Source organism: Zeus faber, assembly GCF_960531495.2.
Source record: "Zeus faber genome assembly, chromosome: 20".
Taxonomy (NCBI): domain Eukaryota; kingdom Metazoa; phylum Chordata; class Actinopteri; order Zeiformes; family Zeidae; genus Zeus; species Zeus faber.
Genome location: NC_137207.1, coordinates 21,900,863 through 21,919,583, shown reverse-complemented (window position 1 = coordinate 21,919,583; position 18,721 = coordinate 21,900,863). Strand labels below are relative to the sequence as shown.

At 49.1% G+C, this 18,721-nt stretch overlaps 1 protein-coding gene across 2 annotated transcripts in view; it reads right to left on the bottom strand.

The window, feature by feature from the left end:
• Positions 1–17,174, bottom strand: part of etv4 (ETS variant transcription factor 4) — a 36,608-nt gene extending 19,434 nt beyond the window's left edge. Inside the window, exons 1-4 of one of the 2 annotated variants that reach the window (XM_080021584.1) lie at positions 17,098–17,174; positions 15,753–15,843; positions 15,256–15,303; positions 8,886–8,939 (exon numbers count right to left, since the gene is read on the bottom strand). In XM_080021584.1, the coding sequence (XP_079877710.1) occupies positions 8,886–8,939; positions 15,256–15,303; positions 15,753–15,843; positions 17,098–17,142 (238 nt within the window). In that variant the 5' untranslated portion in view covers positions 17,143–17,174. Of the gene's footprint in view, positions 1–8,885; positions 8,940–15,255; positions 15,304–15,752; positions 15,844–17,092 lie in introns of both variants that reach the window. The other variant, XM_080021585.1, reaches the window with a different exon arrangement.
• Positions 17,175–18,721: the final 1,547 nt, after the last annotated feature.

Here is an 18,721-nt window from a genome sequence, read left to right as displayed (position 1 = left end):
GTGAGGGTCGATCTCCGAATTTACCATCTTTAGCTTCAGAAACTGCACCAGGAACATGGGTCACTTACCAGGTGTATTTACTCGGACCCCAATTGTGGTGGTCACTGTGTGTGTGTGTGTGTGTGTGTGTGTGTGTGTGTGTGTGTGTGCGTGTGCGTGCGTGTGCGTGCGTGTGCGTGCGTGGGTGCGTGTGGAAGCAGCTTTCCTTATCGGCGTGAGACAACAAATGCGACATTGACTTTCCATCAGGAACCAGAAAGGCCTGGACACCTTCCTCTTTATTATCGGAGCACACACCACATCCACAGGTCTTCCCGCTCCTCTTACCCCGCACCACCGCCCACCGCCCCACCCTCTCTCTCTCTCTCTCTCTCTCTCTCTCCCTTATCTTCGCAATCTCCTGATTGGGATCTGAACCGCAACACTGCCAGGCACGTTTGACCCCTTTTTACCCCTCTCTCCTCCCCCCTCATCTCCCACCATCCTGATTTATCTCACCCTTTATCTTTATCTGTCCATCTATCACCCGTCCACCCCACCCACCATCCCCACCTCCACCTCCACACACCCTCCTCCTATCCCCTCCCCACCGTATCAGTGAGAATCAATAATGCCAGACACTAGCCCGCATGCACGCACGCACGCACACACACGCACACACACACACACACACACTGCTCGGACTATGTCAGCAAGTTTCCTTCAAGTCCACTCTTCTTTGTGTGTCCGCGTGCATGCATCTGTCCATGTGCTTGTGTATCGGCTTTATTGGTATTCCGTCAGAAAGTCCGTGTTGGTCGGATTAGGCTCCAACTCCTGGAATTCCATTGGAAGATGGTCCGGTTATTTTCTGAGGAAAATTATTTGATAAATTAAGCTTTTATCAAATTCCCCCGCATATGCCTTTCATTTCCTGTGCGTGCGCGATCGCTGGGCTCTGGCCAGGCGAGGCGGCATGCCCCGCCACGCAACAATGGAAAGGGAATACAGAGGAGCACATGCAGAACCCAAATACACCGAATGGCTGTTTCTTATAAAGTGTCAAATATGGGAGTTTTGTTTTTTTTGTGAACAAAAAAAAAACAACTTTATAAATGCATTCCCTTAAAGTGGTAATCCACGTCACTAGAGTGTATTTAGAATTCAGTACAGGGTACTTAATGTAACCGTACAGTTATAGTTATTTAAGTATGGCGCCCTGGCTTGTCGTAGCCTCCAGCCGTCTCCTGTTCACTTTTTGAATTGAACAAAACAGGGACGTACGTACACACGCGCACACACGCACACTCACACACACACACACACACACACACACACCCTTGTCCCCCCTGTAATAAAACACACACTGCCTTCTATTCACAAATCTGCGCTGCTGACAATCGGCGGTGCTGCCAGGGCCAAATCCCCGCGGCCCCCTGGCTTTGACGGGGCTGTTCTGAATCAACGCCGAGCGCCACGGCTTTCACTTCGCCGCTGGAAGCCGTTAAACGCCTGCTACGGCGTTTCCCAACCGCAGGGCCGCGGCACCCCGGAGGGGCCGCGGCGGCCCGCCGCGTTTTCAAACCGGGCGCAAAAGTTCCCCTGATTCATCAGATCCTTCGAATGATTCAAATTCATCGGCTCCCGACAGAAAAGCAAACACCTTCCACCCTCAACGTCGTGAGATATGGTGGCGGGGGAAGGCTGGACTGTTTTGTTTTGTTGTTGTTTGTTTTTTTTTTTAGATTGGGCTCTCGACGAGTCACTCGGTGAAAGGATCAGTGGGATTTCCCGACTCCCGAACGGTGAACAGTCCAGCGCACAGTTATTGCGCTGGACTGTCAAAGTGTAAACGAGTCACAATCACATCAAATGCCTTTTTTTTCCCCCCTCGCACTTTGAATTAGTCCTCTGCGATTTTATTTATTTATTTATTTATTTATTTATTGCCCCCCCGACTCTTTTGCCGGAGTGAGTCCAGACTCCCGCCCGAGTCGAAGGATCTGTTCGCTGCCGACGAATCGTTTGCCAGTCGTGCGTCGCTAACGAGGCGCGGGGCGTGACAGGAAGCAGTTAGTCATGTTTGTGATGTTCTGGGATGGTTTCGGTGGTTGACAGGAGTCACGCCACACGTCGGGAACTCCACAGAGCCCCCCCCTACCTCAAGTTCGGTTTGAATTGACCAAATCTTGCCGTAAAGCAGCGATCACTTACTCCGAGTACATTTGGCCGGTGCATGAATGACATCCTTTATGTTATTTCATTTTTATTTTTATTTTTTTTGCGTGTTGTTTAATGGAATTCCTTGATCTGCGGCGTTTAATTCACAGATGCTGTTCAGGAGCCGAGCAGTGACTGGGACACAACCACATGCAGGGATTCGTTAAGGGCCGATTCGGATGGATTCCCGATAAGCGTGGTCCGTCAGATGTAGAGTGGCAGGAAAATAGACCCGTTCTCCGCTTCTAGGTGTTGATGGTGGTGGAGCGACCCCCACCCCCCCCCCCTTTTTTTTTTTTGCATGAATAGAGGTTTACTCCCCTTAACTCAATGTGCTGCCTCAGCCAGTCTCTCACAACCAGCCCATTCATAAAACCGTGGGGTGAGGTTTGGAGGTTGGTGTGTAGAAGGTTGTTTTTTCCGTGTGTGTGTGTGTGTGTGTGTGTGTGTGTGTGTGTGTGTGTGTGTGTGTGTGTGTGTGTGCGTGTGTGGGGGCGTGCGTGCGTGCGTGTGTGTGGAGGCAGACCAGTGCAAAAAGTGTGTGCTCGTTTGAAGGTGGATGAGTGGCCATTCAAGGGAAATCACCCCTACCAAGGAAGAAATCACCCGTACACTTTGGAAGAAATCACTCTTACGTCAAGGAATTCACCTGTTCACTCGGGAAGAATTCACCCGTTCACTCGGGAAGAAATAACCCATTCACCAGGTAAGAAATCAACCATTCACCAGGGAAGAAATCACCCATTCACCAGGGAAGAAATCCCCCACTCACCCGGGATGAAATACCCATTCAACAGGGATGAAATCACCTATTCACCAGGGGAGAAATCATCCATTCACTTGGGAAGAAATCACCCGTTCACCAGGGATGAAATCCCCCAATTCACCAGGGAAGATATCGCCCATTTGACGAGGAAGGAGTCACCCTCTCGACCAGGAAAAGATCACCTCTTCACCAAGGAAAAAAATCACCCATTCACCAAGGAGAAAATCACCCATTCGCTCCGGGTAAAAAAAACATCGTTCCATCAAGAAGAAATCACCCAAATGACTCGGGAAGAAATCACCCGTTCACTCGGGGGCGAGATCACTTGCTCACTCGGGGAAGAAATCATCCGCTCACTCGGGGGAGAAATCACCCGTTAACTCGGGGAAGAAATCACCCGGTCACTTTGGGGAGAAATCACCCGGTCACTTTGGGGAGAAATCACCCGTTCACTTTGGGAAGAAATCACCCGTTCACTCAGGGGAGGAATCACCCGCTCACTCGAGGGAGAAATCACCCGTTCACTCAGGGTAGAAATCACCCGTTCACTTTGGGAAGAAGTCACCCGCTCGCTCGGCTGAAAAATCATCCGTTCACTTGGGGGAGAAATCACCCATTAACTCGGGGGAGAAATCACCCGTTCACCCGTGAGCACTAATCCGCGTTAGCGCTCACGGGGAGAGAGACAGACGCACGTGGCTTTGAGGAGGAGGAGGAGGAGGTGGAGGACGAGGAGGAGGACGAGGAGGAGGAGGTGTCCGTGCAGATCTGGCAGTCACCTGGATGTTTTTGCCGACTTTGTTGCATAGCAGCCGTATTTTGGAAAGCGGAGAACACAGCGGTGCATACTTCCCTTTCGGGGGAGAGAGGGAGAGACAGACAGACAGACGGGGGGGCGAGAGGGAGAGACTTTTTTTTTTTTGACTTTTTAGGTTCCCTTATTTTCGGTTAGTCGTGGGAGAGAGACAGAGAGAGAGAAAGGAAGAAGGGATGGGTTCGGTCGCTCTCCCCAGCTCCCTGCAGCTCCAAATATAGGGCCAGTTCTGATCCAGAGAGAGAAGGACGAGCAAAACAAGCAGAGAGAGAGACGCAGTGAACTCATGACCAAGCAGAACACTTTGGGCCGGTTTTCTCTATCTTCCACTTTCTAAAATTTCCCTCCAAGATTTTCTGTCTCTCGTTCTCTCTCTCTCTCTCTCTCCCTCCCCTCCCAACACACACACACACACACACACACACACACACACACACACACACACACACACACACACACACACACACACACACACACTTTTTTTTCCACCACCTCTCCTCTAAAATGGGACTGTAACAGCATTCTATAGCCACAACCTCCCATATAATTACGACAAGGCAAAAAACTAAACAATCGGCCCACACAACTCCAGAAAACGCTGGATTAGTTCACATCTTGGAACACTCAATGTGAAGAGTGAAGAGTGGAGAGGGGGAGAGAGGGAGAGAGAGAGAGAGAGAGAAGGAGAGAGAGAGGGAGAGAGAAGGAGAGAGAGAGAGGGAGAGAGAGGGAGAGGGAGAGAGAGGGGGGGGTTGGATTTTTAAATTCAGCTTAGTTTGTACAGACACAGGAAGGGAGGGAGGGGTTTGGAGTATCCACTCAAAGAGGAGGAGGAGGGGGAGGGAGGGAGGGTGTCCAAAAGAAGGGATCTCTAGTACTGTAGGTCTTTTTTTATGAATGAAGACTGGAGGGGAGTGCAGGGGGTGGAGGGGGGGGGGTGGAGGGGAGGGGCACACTTCCTCTAAAGCAGAGCGGAGGAGAAAACGTATGAATCGGCCGTATCTCGCTCCAAGTGTAAACAGCATATTTGGACAAAGAGCGACGGCCTCTCGGCGCTGAACGTGCCCTGGGTGGATGACCCGGCGGAAACAAATAGTCATTTTTGATTTTTGATCCTTCCTTCTTGGAGAAAGGAAGAAAAAAAAAAGCCTTATTTTTACAACACAGCCCCAAGCTGAAGCATGGAGGACGTCGAGTACTGAGAGTGTGGAAAACACCGAAAAGTGTCTTGAGTGTGTGTGTTGCAGCGGTGGCTGACAGCCCTGTCTGTCCACTCCCTAGGGGCGGGAAAACTGGACGATCATGAGGCTGACTGCCTCATGTCAGATGAGACCGGACACCCCCACCCGCCCCAAGCCCAACCCCTCCACCCCAAAACCCCCTCCACCCTCCAAAAACCCCAACCCCCCCAGAGGTGCTTTCAAAGCCTTGAGTCAACTGGGCACAAGAATGAATTCACCGTAAAGTTGAAGTATACTGGCCTGACACACACGCACGCACAAACACTCACACGCACGCACAAAGTCACACACGCACGCACAAACACACACACACACACACGCACGCACAAACACGCACGCATAAACACACACACGCACGCACAAACACGCACGCACAAACACCCACACGCACGCACAAACACACACACGCACGCACAAACACTCCAAGCACGCACGCACAAACACACACTGGGTCATCCACAGGCCTCTTCTGCCAGTGCACAAACACTCACACGCACGCACAAACACGCACGCACAAGCACACACGCACAAACACTCACACGCACGCACAAGTACGCACACACAAACACGCACGCACAAACACGCACTCACAAACACGCATACGTGCACGAACACGCACTCACAAACACGCATGCATGCACAAACACGCACTCACAAACACACAAGCACGCACAAACACGCACTCACAAACACACAAGCACGCACAAACACACACAAACACGCACGCACAAACACACATGCATGCACAAACACGCACAAACACACACAAACACGCACGCACAAACACACATGCACGCACAAAGACGCAGGCACAAACACACACAAACACGCACGCACAAACACACATGCACGCACAAACACGCAGGCACAAACACACACAAACATGCACCCACAAACACACATGCATGCACAAACACGCACGCACAAACACGCACGCACAAACACGTAACACAAACACGCAGGCACAAACACACACAAACACGCACGCACAAACACGCAGGCACAAACACACACCCACAAACACACATGCATGCAACAAACACGCACGCACAAACACGTACACACAAACACGCACAAACACACATGCACAAACACGCACAAACACGCAAGCACGCACACACAAACACGCACGCACAAACACGCACAAACACGCAAGCACGCACACACAAACACGCACGCACAAACACGCACAAACACACAAGCACGCACAAACACACATAAACACGCTCGCACAAACACACATAAAACGCACGCACAAACACACATAAAACGCACGCACAAACACACATAAAACGCACGCACAAACACACATAAACACGCACGCACAAACACACATAAAACGCACGCACAAACACACATAAAACGCACGCACAAACACACATAAAACGCACGCACAAACACACATAAACACGCACGCACAAACACACATAAAACGCACGCACAAATGCGCAAGCACGCACAAACACAGACAAACACGCAAGCACGCACAAACACACACACAAACACGCATGCACAAACACGCACACATGCACGCACGCACGCACAAACACACACACACACACACACAAAATTTGGATTCCGGTTCTCACAAGTATAGTAAAACAAACACAAATACACAAACACACATTATTGAGCTGGTATCATAGTGAGGTCCGGGGTAAACACACAATATACTCAATTCGGAGATCGGTCCTCACAAGTACAGTAAAGCAATTACACAAACACAAACACAAATTATTGCGCTGGATTCATAGTGAGGTCCGAGTAAATAGCCCTGGTTCGTGAGGACCCATGTCCCTGATACACTTATAAACCCACAAAATTCTCCATTCGGAGACCGGTCCTCACAAGTGTAGTGAAACAAATTCACACACACACACACACACACACAAACCCACATTATTGTGCTGGTATCAAAGTGAGGTCCGATTGAATACACGCAACGCAGCAGAAGGTTGTGTTGGTTGTTGAAGCGTTGGGGAACGGATGAGACGAAATGGATTTACCAGATGTGCAGGTATTGCACAACGCCTGCCACCCCCCAACCCCTCCGTGATCTCGCATTCCAGCGTGTCTCCATGTTTTAGGCTCTCTCTCTCTCTCTCTCTCTCTCTCTCTCTCTCTCCCCCCTCCCTCCCCCCCTCTGTTGTTTTAGTCTCTCTAAATTCTTCCGCTTGATTTTTTTTTGTCATTCTCTCTCTCTCTCTCTTTCAAAGCCCGTTCCTTCCTCTGTCAACACCACACCCATGCAGGTAACAACCTGACTCAGTAAACAACAATGTTTAATATGGCCGGGGACGCCCATTTTCTTTCTTCTTCTTGTTCTTCTTCTTCTTCAATACAAGCCTCAATTATATTTTCGGTCACCTGGGATCAGGGCTTTTCCTTAATGCTTTTTTCTTCCGCGGCACATTTTCCAAAACAAGTGACTCACCCCCTCACCCCCTCACCCCCTCGCTCCCTCGCTCCCTGCTTCCTGCTCCCTGCTCCCTCGATCCCTCGCTCCCTCGCGCTGTGTTTTTCTTTCTCCTTTTTTCTTTTTTTTTTAGAACCGTGCTTCAAAGTAAGAGTGACAGGAGTGAAGGGGGCGGGGGGGGGGTTCACCTATCCACGCGGGCCAGACGGCCAACAAAAGGGCGAGTACGTCCACGCCGGCCCGTCGACCCCCCCCACCCACCCCCATTTGGGATGGGGTGGGGGCCCTGAACGGAGACGCTCCATCCGGACCGGAGGGCGAGCGGCGGGCGCAGGGCCGCCCGTCCAAGCCCGCGGGGCTTGCGAAGCCGCGCGCACAAGCGAGCTGCCCCGCAAGCCCCGGCACCTTCTGACCCCACACATCACACCCGGGTCAACCGCGAGCCAGGGACCCTGACAGCTGATTGGCCGAAAGGCCAGGGGGAGGTTAAGTAGACGTGACCCCCCCACCCCGGGCCGTCCCAGGGTTGATCTCCGCTTCCTCCGCTCGCCATTGTGGGACGACAGACGGGGACAATGTTCCACAGGGCGTGTGTCACCGCGGGGCTCAGGGGTTGGGGACTCAGGGAGGTGGGGGGGGCCAACCGCACAGTGTTTACATTCAAAGGGACGCGCGGCCCCGGAAAAAAAAAAAAGAGGAAGCTCAATCGGTCGTGGTTAAAAAAAACAACAACACAGAAAAAAAAGAAACTGCCGGGTTAACTTTGAGGGCGAGTTTTTTTTTTTTTTTTTTGTCTTTCCTCGGTTGTTTTAAAATGAATGGAGCAGAATCCCTGCGTTTGCCGACTCGCGGCTGGGGGCCATTGTTTGGAGGCGCAAGGACCAGGGAAGGGGGGGAAACCCATTCAAATATCAGCCGCTGGGTTTGTGCGGCCCAGGAATTTGCTTTCCCATTTTACACCTTCCGATCTGCACAAAAGGGCCATTCCTTTTTTTTTTTTTTAGTACCTGAGCCATGAATGACCCCGCGCTGGTTTCCTGGGCCGTACCCATTCAAGCCTCTTTTCAAAGACATGCAAATGGGCGGCGGCGGCGGCGTCCTTATCCGCCGGGACGACCCGGGTCATTAGGCCCCCGTGCCCCGGCGAGGCTTTGCCTCCCGGGGAGATCACTGTAATTTCAGAGAGTGACGCCACTCCCCACCTCCGCCCCTGGCACTTTCACCACCCACACCTGACTCGGCGCCGCCGCCGCTCGGGTTGCGTAACATCAGAGTCAGGACCAGTCAAGAAGGACCGCTCTCACGGGCGATGGCAGGAAATCATCATTTTAGGGTGTGTGTACGAGAGGCCACCTCCACATGCAGTGTACGAGGTCGAAAACCCCCGACAAACAACACAAGTGCCGACTGGCTCCCAAACCAAAAGTAAAAGAATATCGTGTTACTTACAGTTCTCCGAGTGGAAATCAGGAACAAACTGCTCATCGCTGTCTGGCACTTGAGCTGGAATTCAGGAGAGAGGAGGAAAAAAGAGGAAGAAGAGAGAATCCATTATGCTATAGCCGTTACGTTTTCACACGTACCCTCTCCCCTTTCCCTCATCTTTGGGCTTGGAAACCCGAGTCGGTGCCAGGGGCCCGGCTCCGGTCCCCGGCTCCGGTCCCCGGCTCCGGTACCGGCGTGACCTTCAGCTCCCAAACTTTTTCAAACCCCCCCGCACCGGATCCACGCGCTCCGATCGGAGACGAACGCAAACCTCCGCGGCGAACGCCGTCCCTGGCGGGCGACAGCGGACCTTTTTTTTTTTTCCCCTTTCTTTCTCTTTAACCCGGCCGAGCTCGGATTTACAAAAAAACGAGCTTGGCATCGGGAAGCGAAGGAGCCAGCGCGTTGAGCGGGGCCCGTACATCGGGCGAGGCCGCAAATAAGTTTGCCGCCGTGGCGCGGCCTCATTCGTCACCGCCCACTGCCCAGGCTGATTTACGTCCGTGGAGCTGCACTTACGGCAAGAGAGAGTTATTGTCACTCACGCAGGCCGGGCTATCGAACCAGGATGATGGCGGATCAATGGAGCCGCAGCTCGTTTCCCCCGCGCGGGGCTGTTTGAGAAGCACGGGGGGCTCCGCCGGGCCGGCTGTTTACCACGCGGTTGTATTCTTTGGTCGCCGACCGAAGCCGGCCGGGGGGACGTCAGTCAGGCGGCGTCGCTCGGGATCTGGAACGGCTGTGATTATTATTTTTTTTTTCTTACTCCCCCCCGGCCTCAAGTCGCGGGGGGCTTCCTCTCTCCGCGCGGCGGGAAAGTGCTCTGGCTTTCGTCACCTGCTTGGCCGCATCCGAGGAGTTATTGTCGAGGTTAAGCTCAAAAGTCATAAGGGGAAAAAAAAAAAGGAAAGGAGAGGAGAGGAGAGGGGAAAAGCGCCGCGACCAAAGGCGAGATGGGAAGTGGGAGGAAACCAAGGGCGAAACAAGGTCAAAGTGCTACTTATCTTGTTGTCAGACGCTCCTTCTACGGGGGAAGGACTAACGACATGTTTTCGCCAGCTGCGCGCGTAGCTGCAGTTTCCGCGGCGTATCGCTTTTCGGCCCCCGACGCGCGGACGGCTCGGGCCTCGCCGCCGCGGAGCCGACTTACAGTAAAAGCCCCCGTCCCCTTTTCAAAATAGACCGGGTCAATATGAAGGCCGCCCGGCGTGAGGCGGCGTCAGCGGGCGCTCTGCGGTGGCTCTAGCATTTCCCCCAAAGTATCAATGCCCCTGATTATGCGTCCTCTCCTCATAATGAGGCCCATTTCAACGCTGAATGAGCCGCCGCCGCCGCCCAGGTGCAGAGGAGCTCCGCAGACACTATTGTACCGTTCTTATTGTATGAGTCCAATCCCTTTCACAATTGTCTTTTTTTTTTTTTGGGGGGGGGGGATTTTGAGCCGCACAAACAGGTCAGGAAAGCCCTGCGGTTGCACTGCCAACACCCCAATAGGGGTGAGAAGGTCATCCTCACCCACTGAGCCATGAGCACACCGGTATCTCATTGGCTATATCCTCGGCTTAATGGCCTAGCCCCCTAAAGCCGGCGCTCAGGCAGCGATGGCAACATTTGGATCTGGCAGCGCTCCAGCCGCGCGCAGGCCCCCTCCGAAAAAGTTTTTTTTTTTTTTTTCTGTCCACGGGCGGCAGTCACGCGCGCCGGCGGCGTCGCGGTGAAAAGGCCGGCGAGTGGGATAAGACCGGGTCAACTTTTTTATAACCCAACCAAACATATTTGATGACGAGGCCCGACGGGGGGAGGTAGAGATACGGGAATTCTTCCCCCGGTGTTGACGTTGACCAATCGGACTTTCACCCATCGAATGGAACCGGAGTCAACGGAATTGATATTTGGGTGTGGCGGCGGAGGCACGGGCGTATAGGATGTCTCCGTAATGAAACGCAGACTGTGCGTCCCAAAGGACACATGCCTCATTCCAATTTGGTTTTTGGGCAAAACCTTCGGTTATCCGCTCAGATTCCCCCGCACTTATTGTATAACGTTGTTTGAAATCGATTTCACGAGCGCTTGGAAGGGGTGCCAGCCGTCGAAGGGCAGGTTGGAGACGGCTGGAGGTGCGTCTGGAGGTCCCGTCGGAGGCAGACCGCCCGGCGGGGAGACGGCCGGGCCGCCAGTATTAGGTAAAGTTGGACGCAGAGCCATGAAAAACCCCACGAAAAACAAACGATTACACAATTAAACTATTCGACCAAATGCTGTGATCAGCAGCATCATCATCCAGTATCCAGTATTTATTTATTTATTTACTTTTTGGTCCGTCGCCGAGCAATTCGCCAGAGCTGGGGGGAAAAAGAGGACGGCTTATCACATCACCAAGCAAATCTGCCCCGACGACAAACAGAGCGAGAAACGGCGCCCATTTCTGGACCCGCACCCGGGAACAGGGTCACAACAGGAAATGATTTGACGTTTCTTACGGCGAAAATCAAAAAGGCTGGATTCTGTGGCAAATGCAGAATCGACACACGCACGCGCACGCACACACACACGCACACACACACACACACACACACAGACATACACATGCACATACCCACACACACACGCCAATGACTGTGTGCCAAGGCATGTGACTTCGCCCACAGGCCCTGGCCAGCGCAGCCGGGGCCGGGGCCGGGGGCCAAGGCACCCGAAATCTCGCCGAAAAAACTCAACCGTCAATGGCCCTCTCCTCCCCCCGCTGCGACCAATAATCTAGGTTCCCGAAACAAAGAGAGGAAACCAAACATCGAAAGGGGAGAGGGTGACAAAGAAAAGACAGCTGGGGAGAGAGAGAGAGAGAGAGAGAGAGAGAGAGAGGAATAAGAAGTTGAAATCCACTTTCTTTTTTCTTTTTTGTTGTTGTTGTATTCCTGTCCCCGCTTCCTGTGCGGAGGAAACCGGATGACGGCGTTTCGGGGGCATGTTTAGATAAATGACATTGATTTCTTCTATAAAGCCGCGGCTTACTATACGCTAATACTATTACCCTCCATTTTAACTGTTCATCGTCCTGCCCCCCGGGGGGAGGGGGGAGGGGGAGGCGGGGGTGAAGCCGCTTCATGAGACAGAGCAGAGGCCGATGTTTTAGTCCGACGGATCAAACAATCAATCATCTCTGCTGGTTTCAACATGTCCCACAACGGAACAGACAGAGACACCCACTCACATACACACACACATTCACACAACTGCTACAATAATAACTTGTCATTTATACCCTATATACCCATAACAATAATCTATCCTGTGCATAATACAGTATATATTAAATGTGATTTATTTATTATATATATATATATATATATATATATAATTTTTTTTTTTAATAAATATATGTATATATATATACTGTATATTTTATATATTTATATATACATATATTCATTTTTATATTCTATATATTTTTTGTATATCTGACTATTTCTGTTTTGTATTATTTATATTTTGGGGGCTATTTGTATATATCAGAATTTTTTATTTTTCTTAAATCTTCATTGTTGTTTTCGTTTGTGATTTTATTTGTACTTTCGCTTTTTAGTCGCTTTATCGCCAAGCGCGTAGCGAAACGCACCAAACCTCACCGGAGCACATTCCTAGTACATCATATGTAAATGTGCCTGGCGGCATACACTCGCTCTCACTCTGGTTCAGATTCTGACAGAAAGACAGGAGGTTAAAAATAAAAAAATGAAAAAAAAAAAAAAAGCATTATGGGATGTCTGGGCGTCACGGCAGCAACATCACAACCCGGGTTCTTAAGGACGACTTTGACCGCGTGTTTACGTGTGTGTTTGTCTTTGTACATTCTTGTTCTATACAAATATGTGTGTGTGACCTCAGAGAGTGTGTGTGTGTATGTGTGTGCGTGTATGTGTGTGTGTGTGCGCGTGCGTGTGTGTGTGTGTATCCCCGACGTGTGTATCCGATTTTACTGCCAGGAACACCTCGTCAAGGGCTTTTTTGGATGCAAGTCGGCACAAGACGGAAGGAACGCTTCCAGGCACCTCCGATGGCTTCTCTTTCTGTCTCGCTGGGGGATCCTGGGAGGAGGAGCGTCCCCGAAAAAAAACCCTGAAGGCCGACCAGACAAGATGCAACAAGCTCCACAAGTCTCGTCCTTTTGGTACTGTACTCTCTCTCTCTCTCTCTCTCTCTCTCTCTCTCTCTCTCTCTTCCGCTCTAATTTGACCCCAAAAAAACCCTCCCCCCGGCTCCTCGGTGAATCCCTCACAGTCTTTAATTAATGCCACGGGAAAGGAGAGGCATGAGCCGAGGAAGGTGCAAAACAACCCAGTACTTAGTGTTAACTAACACTGCCATTAAGGGACACTATCGACTTCCTCTTCGTGGATTTTTTTTTTTTTCTTTCTATTTTGTTCCACGTTCACCATTTGAATTTTTTTTACACAAATCAAACACACTTATTCCCCCGCATCTTATTCAGTTTGATTTTTTTTGTTTGGTAATTTTATAGGTTTTATTTTGTTGTTTATCATAAGGTTGGGTGTATTTTTCCAAATTTTCCATATATTGCCAATTTTTTGGGGATATTTTTTTAGTCCATTGCTTTATTATTATTGCACAGTCATTTTCTTTTTTCAAATTCATATTTTCTATTTTAATTCTAAATTATTATTGCCTATAGTTGATGTTTAGCTATCCATCTATGCATATATCTATCCATCTTTATTATTATGATTACTTTTATTGTAGATCACCACATTTTTCCATACTATGCCATTTTTCTTTTCTATATTTCATTCATTTATTCCATTGAGTTATTATCTATCATCCATCCATCCATCCATCCATCTAGTGTACCTTTATCTTATTATCCTTCCATTCATCTTTATCCAATTATCTTTATCCATCCATCCACCCCTTCCCCCTCTATCTCTCTCCCTCCTCTGCATGTCTTCCCACGAAGCCACCTCCGCCGATGCAAATAGCCGCATTGTCGCTGCTGGGGACTCAGACTGTGAATCCCCAAATCCTTTGGCCCCATTGTCGCCGTTTTTATTTTTACATCGCCACTCACGCGGCCTTTTGTCTGCGAGGCGCGGGCGTGTGTGCGAGGTGCGAACGGGACGTGTCGCGTCGACGCCGCATGAGAAAAGGTGAGGGACCCGGCGGCGCAGAGGGAGCATTGTCGTCCGCCCCCCACCCCCCCACGCCGTAAACAGCCGGGGATCGGGCTTCGTTTGAATGTCTCGCCCGGCACCGCGCTGTCGCCACCCTTTCCCCCGCCGCCTTTCCACATTCACCGCCTCGCCACCGCCAACGAGGACGGCGATTGAGCCGGTTGAGGAGCTCCGTCCCTTCCCCCCGAGGGAAGACGACAGCGCGGCTGCAGCTCTGCAGAGCGGCAGCCTCTTCCGCCGCCCCCGTTACAAAGGACATCTTAGAACTTTGCGGCATTTCCCCCTTTAATCCACGCCTGAGGATTTTCTTCCCCACCCCCTTTTTTCGGGGGGGGACCAGCTGACAAAATAAATTCGAGTCTCTCGAGTTTTTTTCGACTCTCCGTCTCCAGCTCATATTAGGTCTATTGTCCCGCGCCCGCTGTGCGCCAGGTTTCACAAACATTACCGAGCAGGCGCGGTGACTCACGCCCGGCGTTGTTGTCCCGGGCTGACATGTAATTGCTCCATTAGAGCTTACGTCAGCGCCGCACTTATAAAGTCGAAAAGGCCGACGATCGGGCTCCGCTTCATCGCTCTTCGTGCCTTTTGAGTGACACAAGCCAAACACGCTGTTTGTTTGCATTGGCACGCCGACCGCGTGCCAACACGGCCAAAACAGGGCAACGCTCAAAGCAAATAATGTCCCCTCTGTGTTCTCTCGAGCTCGCCAGTTTTTGGGGTTTTTTTGGGGGGGGTTTTTTCGCAGTTTGCTATGGTTTTTAAGAGCGCGCGCGCTGAGTTTGAAGGTTTCGGGGGGCTCCTCACGAGAACCTCAACTGTAACACCAAGTCGATAATTGGGACTTTGAACGGCTTCCCACAATGCATTTGATTGATTTGATAGAATGGTGCTTGGGTGTCGGGGCAAAAGACTTGTTTTCAAGCGTGACCAACGCTGGCGACTATACAAACCAGCTCACTCCTCTGGATGTGGAGTCCCCAAATGGAATATTTAATACCGTACTGCTGTATACAGTGTATGTCTCGGTTGGACTAATTTCAGACCGCCGCTGCCACCGCTGCTTTCAGCCCACATCATTGTTTTTCGTTAATGGAAATTCCATCGTTATAAAAAAAAAAAAGTGCTGCAAGGGAGGGAAGTCTCACCTTCTGTGAGCCATGTCTCCTGGAGCTGGCTTAGATCCTGAAAGAGGTCTGAAAAGGAAAGAGAGAGAGAGAGAGAGAGAGGGAGAGAGTGAGAGCGAGAGAGAGAGAGAGAGAGAGAGGAGACATGATTAGCCTGTACAATGACAACATCAAAGAGCCGTTACTCTCATGGGGACCATGCACTTCTTACTCATCCCGTGGTCAGGTTCAGATTCTTTGTGTGTGTGTGTGTGTGTGTGTGTGTGCGTACGTACGTGTGTGTGTGCTTGCATGTGTGAGACATTTGGGCACGAGACGCGAATCAGTCTGAAACTACTAATCTGTTGTTCTGGTGATTGCGTGGAGAGAGAGAGAGAGAGAGAGAGAGAGAGAGAGAGAGAGAGAGAGAGAGAGAGAGAGAGAGAGAGAGAGAGAGAGAGAGAGAGAGAGAGAGAGAGAGACTTTTAATCTGCATGCGATGGTGAACTTTTATCAGAGCTCGTCCCTTTTATTTATACCTTCAGATTCCTGAGGGGGTAATTCCGTGTCCATGTATTTCCTCTTGGCGGCCATCAACAGTCTATTTAGGGGCCCATTTCCTTGCGACTTCTGCGGAACACCAGAGATGTGACGAGAGGTTAGGAACCCACGCTGAGAGAGGTGGCACTTTTACAGGGTTGCAGCAGGAGGAGAGACGTATCTACAGGACAGTGGCTCCTGTGGTCCAAACTATGCACGTACAGTCCTAGTACATCATCATTAATACATCAATAATACAAAAGATTATAATACTGACATTATTAAGGTAGATATGTAGGTAAGTAGATAGACAGACAGACTAACAGACAGATACACAGACTGACTGAATGACTGACAGACGGAGAGATAGATACTGTAGATAGATAGACAGGTAGGAAGATGGATAGATAAATGGATAGACAGACAGATTACATAGACAATTAATAGGAATAAAGAAATGTGTGTGGGGGTGGGGGGGTTGACAGTATGCAGTAAACCTAAAATTAACTTAAAAATAAGAGAAAACAAATAAAAAAATAAATATGCAATAAAATAAAAGTGTGCGATAAAAAAGGATTAAAAATATAAAACTATTTGCAATTCACACTCGGACAAAAGTAGGAGTTATTAACATCGATAATAATAACATTGATGACAATATAATATACTAATAAGACTGATAATGATAACACACTATGGTAAAATACAAATATTCACACACTTTATCCTTGGGACTCACAACCACACAAAGGAAAAAGTGAAAAATCTTCTTTAAAATAAAAAAAATAGTAATTAAAAAGAGTGTTCAGTGTGCGCCTCCATTGTACAGTGGGTAAACTGACCACTTGGCACACTGACACGTTTCCCTACCGAAGCAAACCCCCACGCAGCTCGCGCAGCGCGGAACCCTAAGAGAGAGGAAAAAAAAAAAAAGAGAGCAAAAGAAAAACCCTCCATGCTGCAGGAGTTTGCGACTGACCCCCCCCCCCCCTAAAAAAAAAAAACAAAAAATAACAAAACACAACCACCCCCCAAACAACAGACGCACTTTTCTTTTCCTTATTTGTCTTTGCGCGCTTTTAAACCCAAAAGTCGCGCAAACGCAAGCGCAGCGACGGTGGACGGAGAGCAAGAGAGGGGTGAGAGAGAGAGAGGGGGAGAGAGGTAAACACAAGTCATTTAAATAAAGCAAAAACAACAACAATAACCGCCCCCCCCCCCCCAAAAAAAAAAAACCAAACAAAACAAAACTGAAAAAAAACCCAAAAAAACACACACAATAAAAAAAAAACACGCGCGCACGCACATTTGCACGGCGCCGGGGCGTTTGGAAGCATACGTTACATTTGCTAGGGTGTAAGGCACTTGCTGGTCCAGGTATCCGTCCATGTTATATCCATCCGTTAACCGTTTGCGGTCATTTGGGCTGAGCGCGGTGAGTCCACGCAGCCTGCAGGGAGGAGGGAGGGAGGGAGGGATGGGAGGGGGGCTGCTGGTGAATGGAGCTGCCGTGGAGGCTGCATGCATAATGAGCTCCATTCACAAAAAAAAAAGAAAAAAAAACAAGAGAGAGAGAGAGAGAGAGACAGACAGACAGACAGCGAGAGAGAGAGAGAGAGACAGACATACAGAGAGAGAGAGAGACAGACATACAGAGAGAGAGAGAGAGAGAGACAGACAGACAGACAGAGAGAGAGAGAGAGAGAGAGACATACAGACAGAGAGAGAGAGAGAGAGACAGACAGACAGAGAGAGAGAGAGAGAGAGAGAGACATACAGAGAGAGAGAGAGACATACAGAGAGAGAGAGAGAGACAGACATACAGCGAGAGAGAGAGAGAGAGAGAGAGAGAGAGACAGACATACAGAGAGAGAGAGAGACAGACATACAGAGAGAGAGAGTGAGGGAGGGGAAGTGATTTGAACCCAGCAGGACTGGCTGAGAGACAGTTCATTGCATTTGCTGAAGGAGGTTGAATAACTTTAAAATATATATTATAATTTTATTCACCACTATGTTGGAAGCATCAGGTGTTTTTGGTTACTTGTGTTATTATTATTATGTGTGACTTTTTGGTTTATTGTTGATGTTTGGGTTTATTGTTGATTTTTTTTCAAGTTTATTCTTGCTGTTTTGGTTTATTGTTGATTTTTAGGTTTATTGTTGATTTTTTTTTCGGTTTATTCTTGATTTTTAGGTTTATTATTTTGCCATTTTTCCATTGGGCAGCCATGTATTATCACCATGTATTGTTCTTATTTTGTTACTTTGTTCTGATTGACATTTCACTTTTCTCTATCTGTCCAGCCCATCCATCTGTCTATCTGTCTGTCTATCTATCTATCTATCTGTCCTGTCTGTCCGTCTGTCTGTCTGTCTGTCTGTCTGTCCAGATAGATGGATCATAGCAGCACACTATACATCTACAGATTCTAATTCTTGTTTTATTATTTTTTTCTTCTCCTTCTTCTTCTTCTTCTTCTCCTTCTTCTTCTTCTGCTCCTTCTTCTTTTTGTCCTCCTCCTCCTCCTCCTCCTCCTCCCCCTCTTCCTCCTCCTCCTCTCATTCTTCTCCTTCTTCTTTTTAAACGTCTGGTGCCTTGAGGAAACTGCAGCGTGAAAGAAACAGATGTGCAAAAAGAAAGGGAACGAAACAGAAAATAATCAACAACAACAAAAGGCATGATTGTGGCGGTGTGTCTGTATATATATATATATATATTTATATATATATATATATATTCGTATATATATAAGTATATGTATTGGTATATGTATGTATATATATATATATATATATATATATATATATATATATATATTAGTATATGATCATGTATCATGTATATGATACATGATTTTGGTTTAATTGTGTGTATGTATATATATATATATATATATATATATATATGTATATATATATATATCTCCGCAGGGCCGTCTGTTGTAGAAAGGCGCAGCAGACTTGT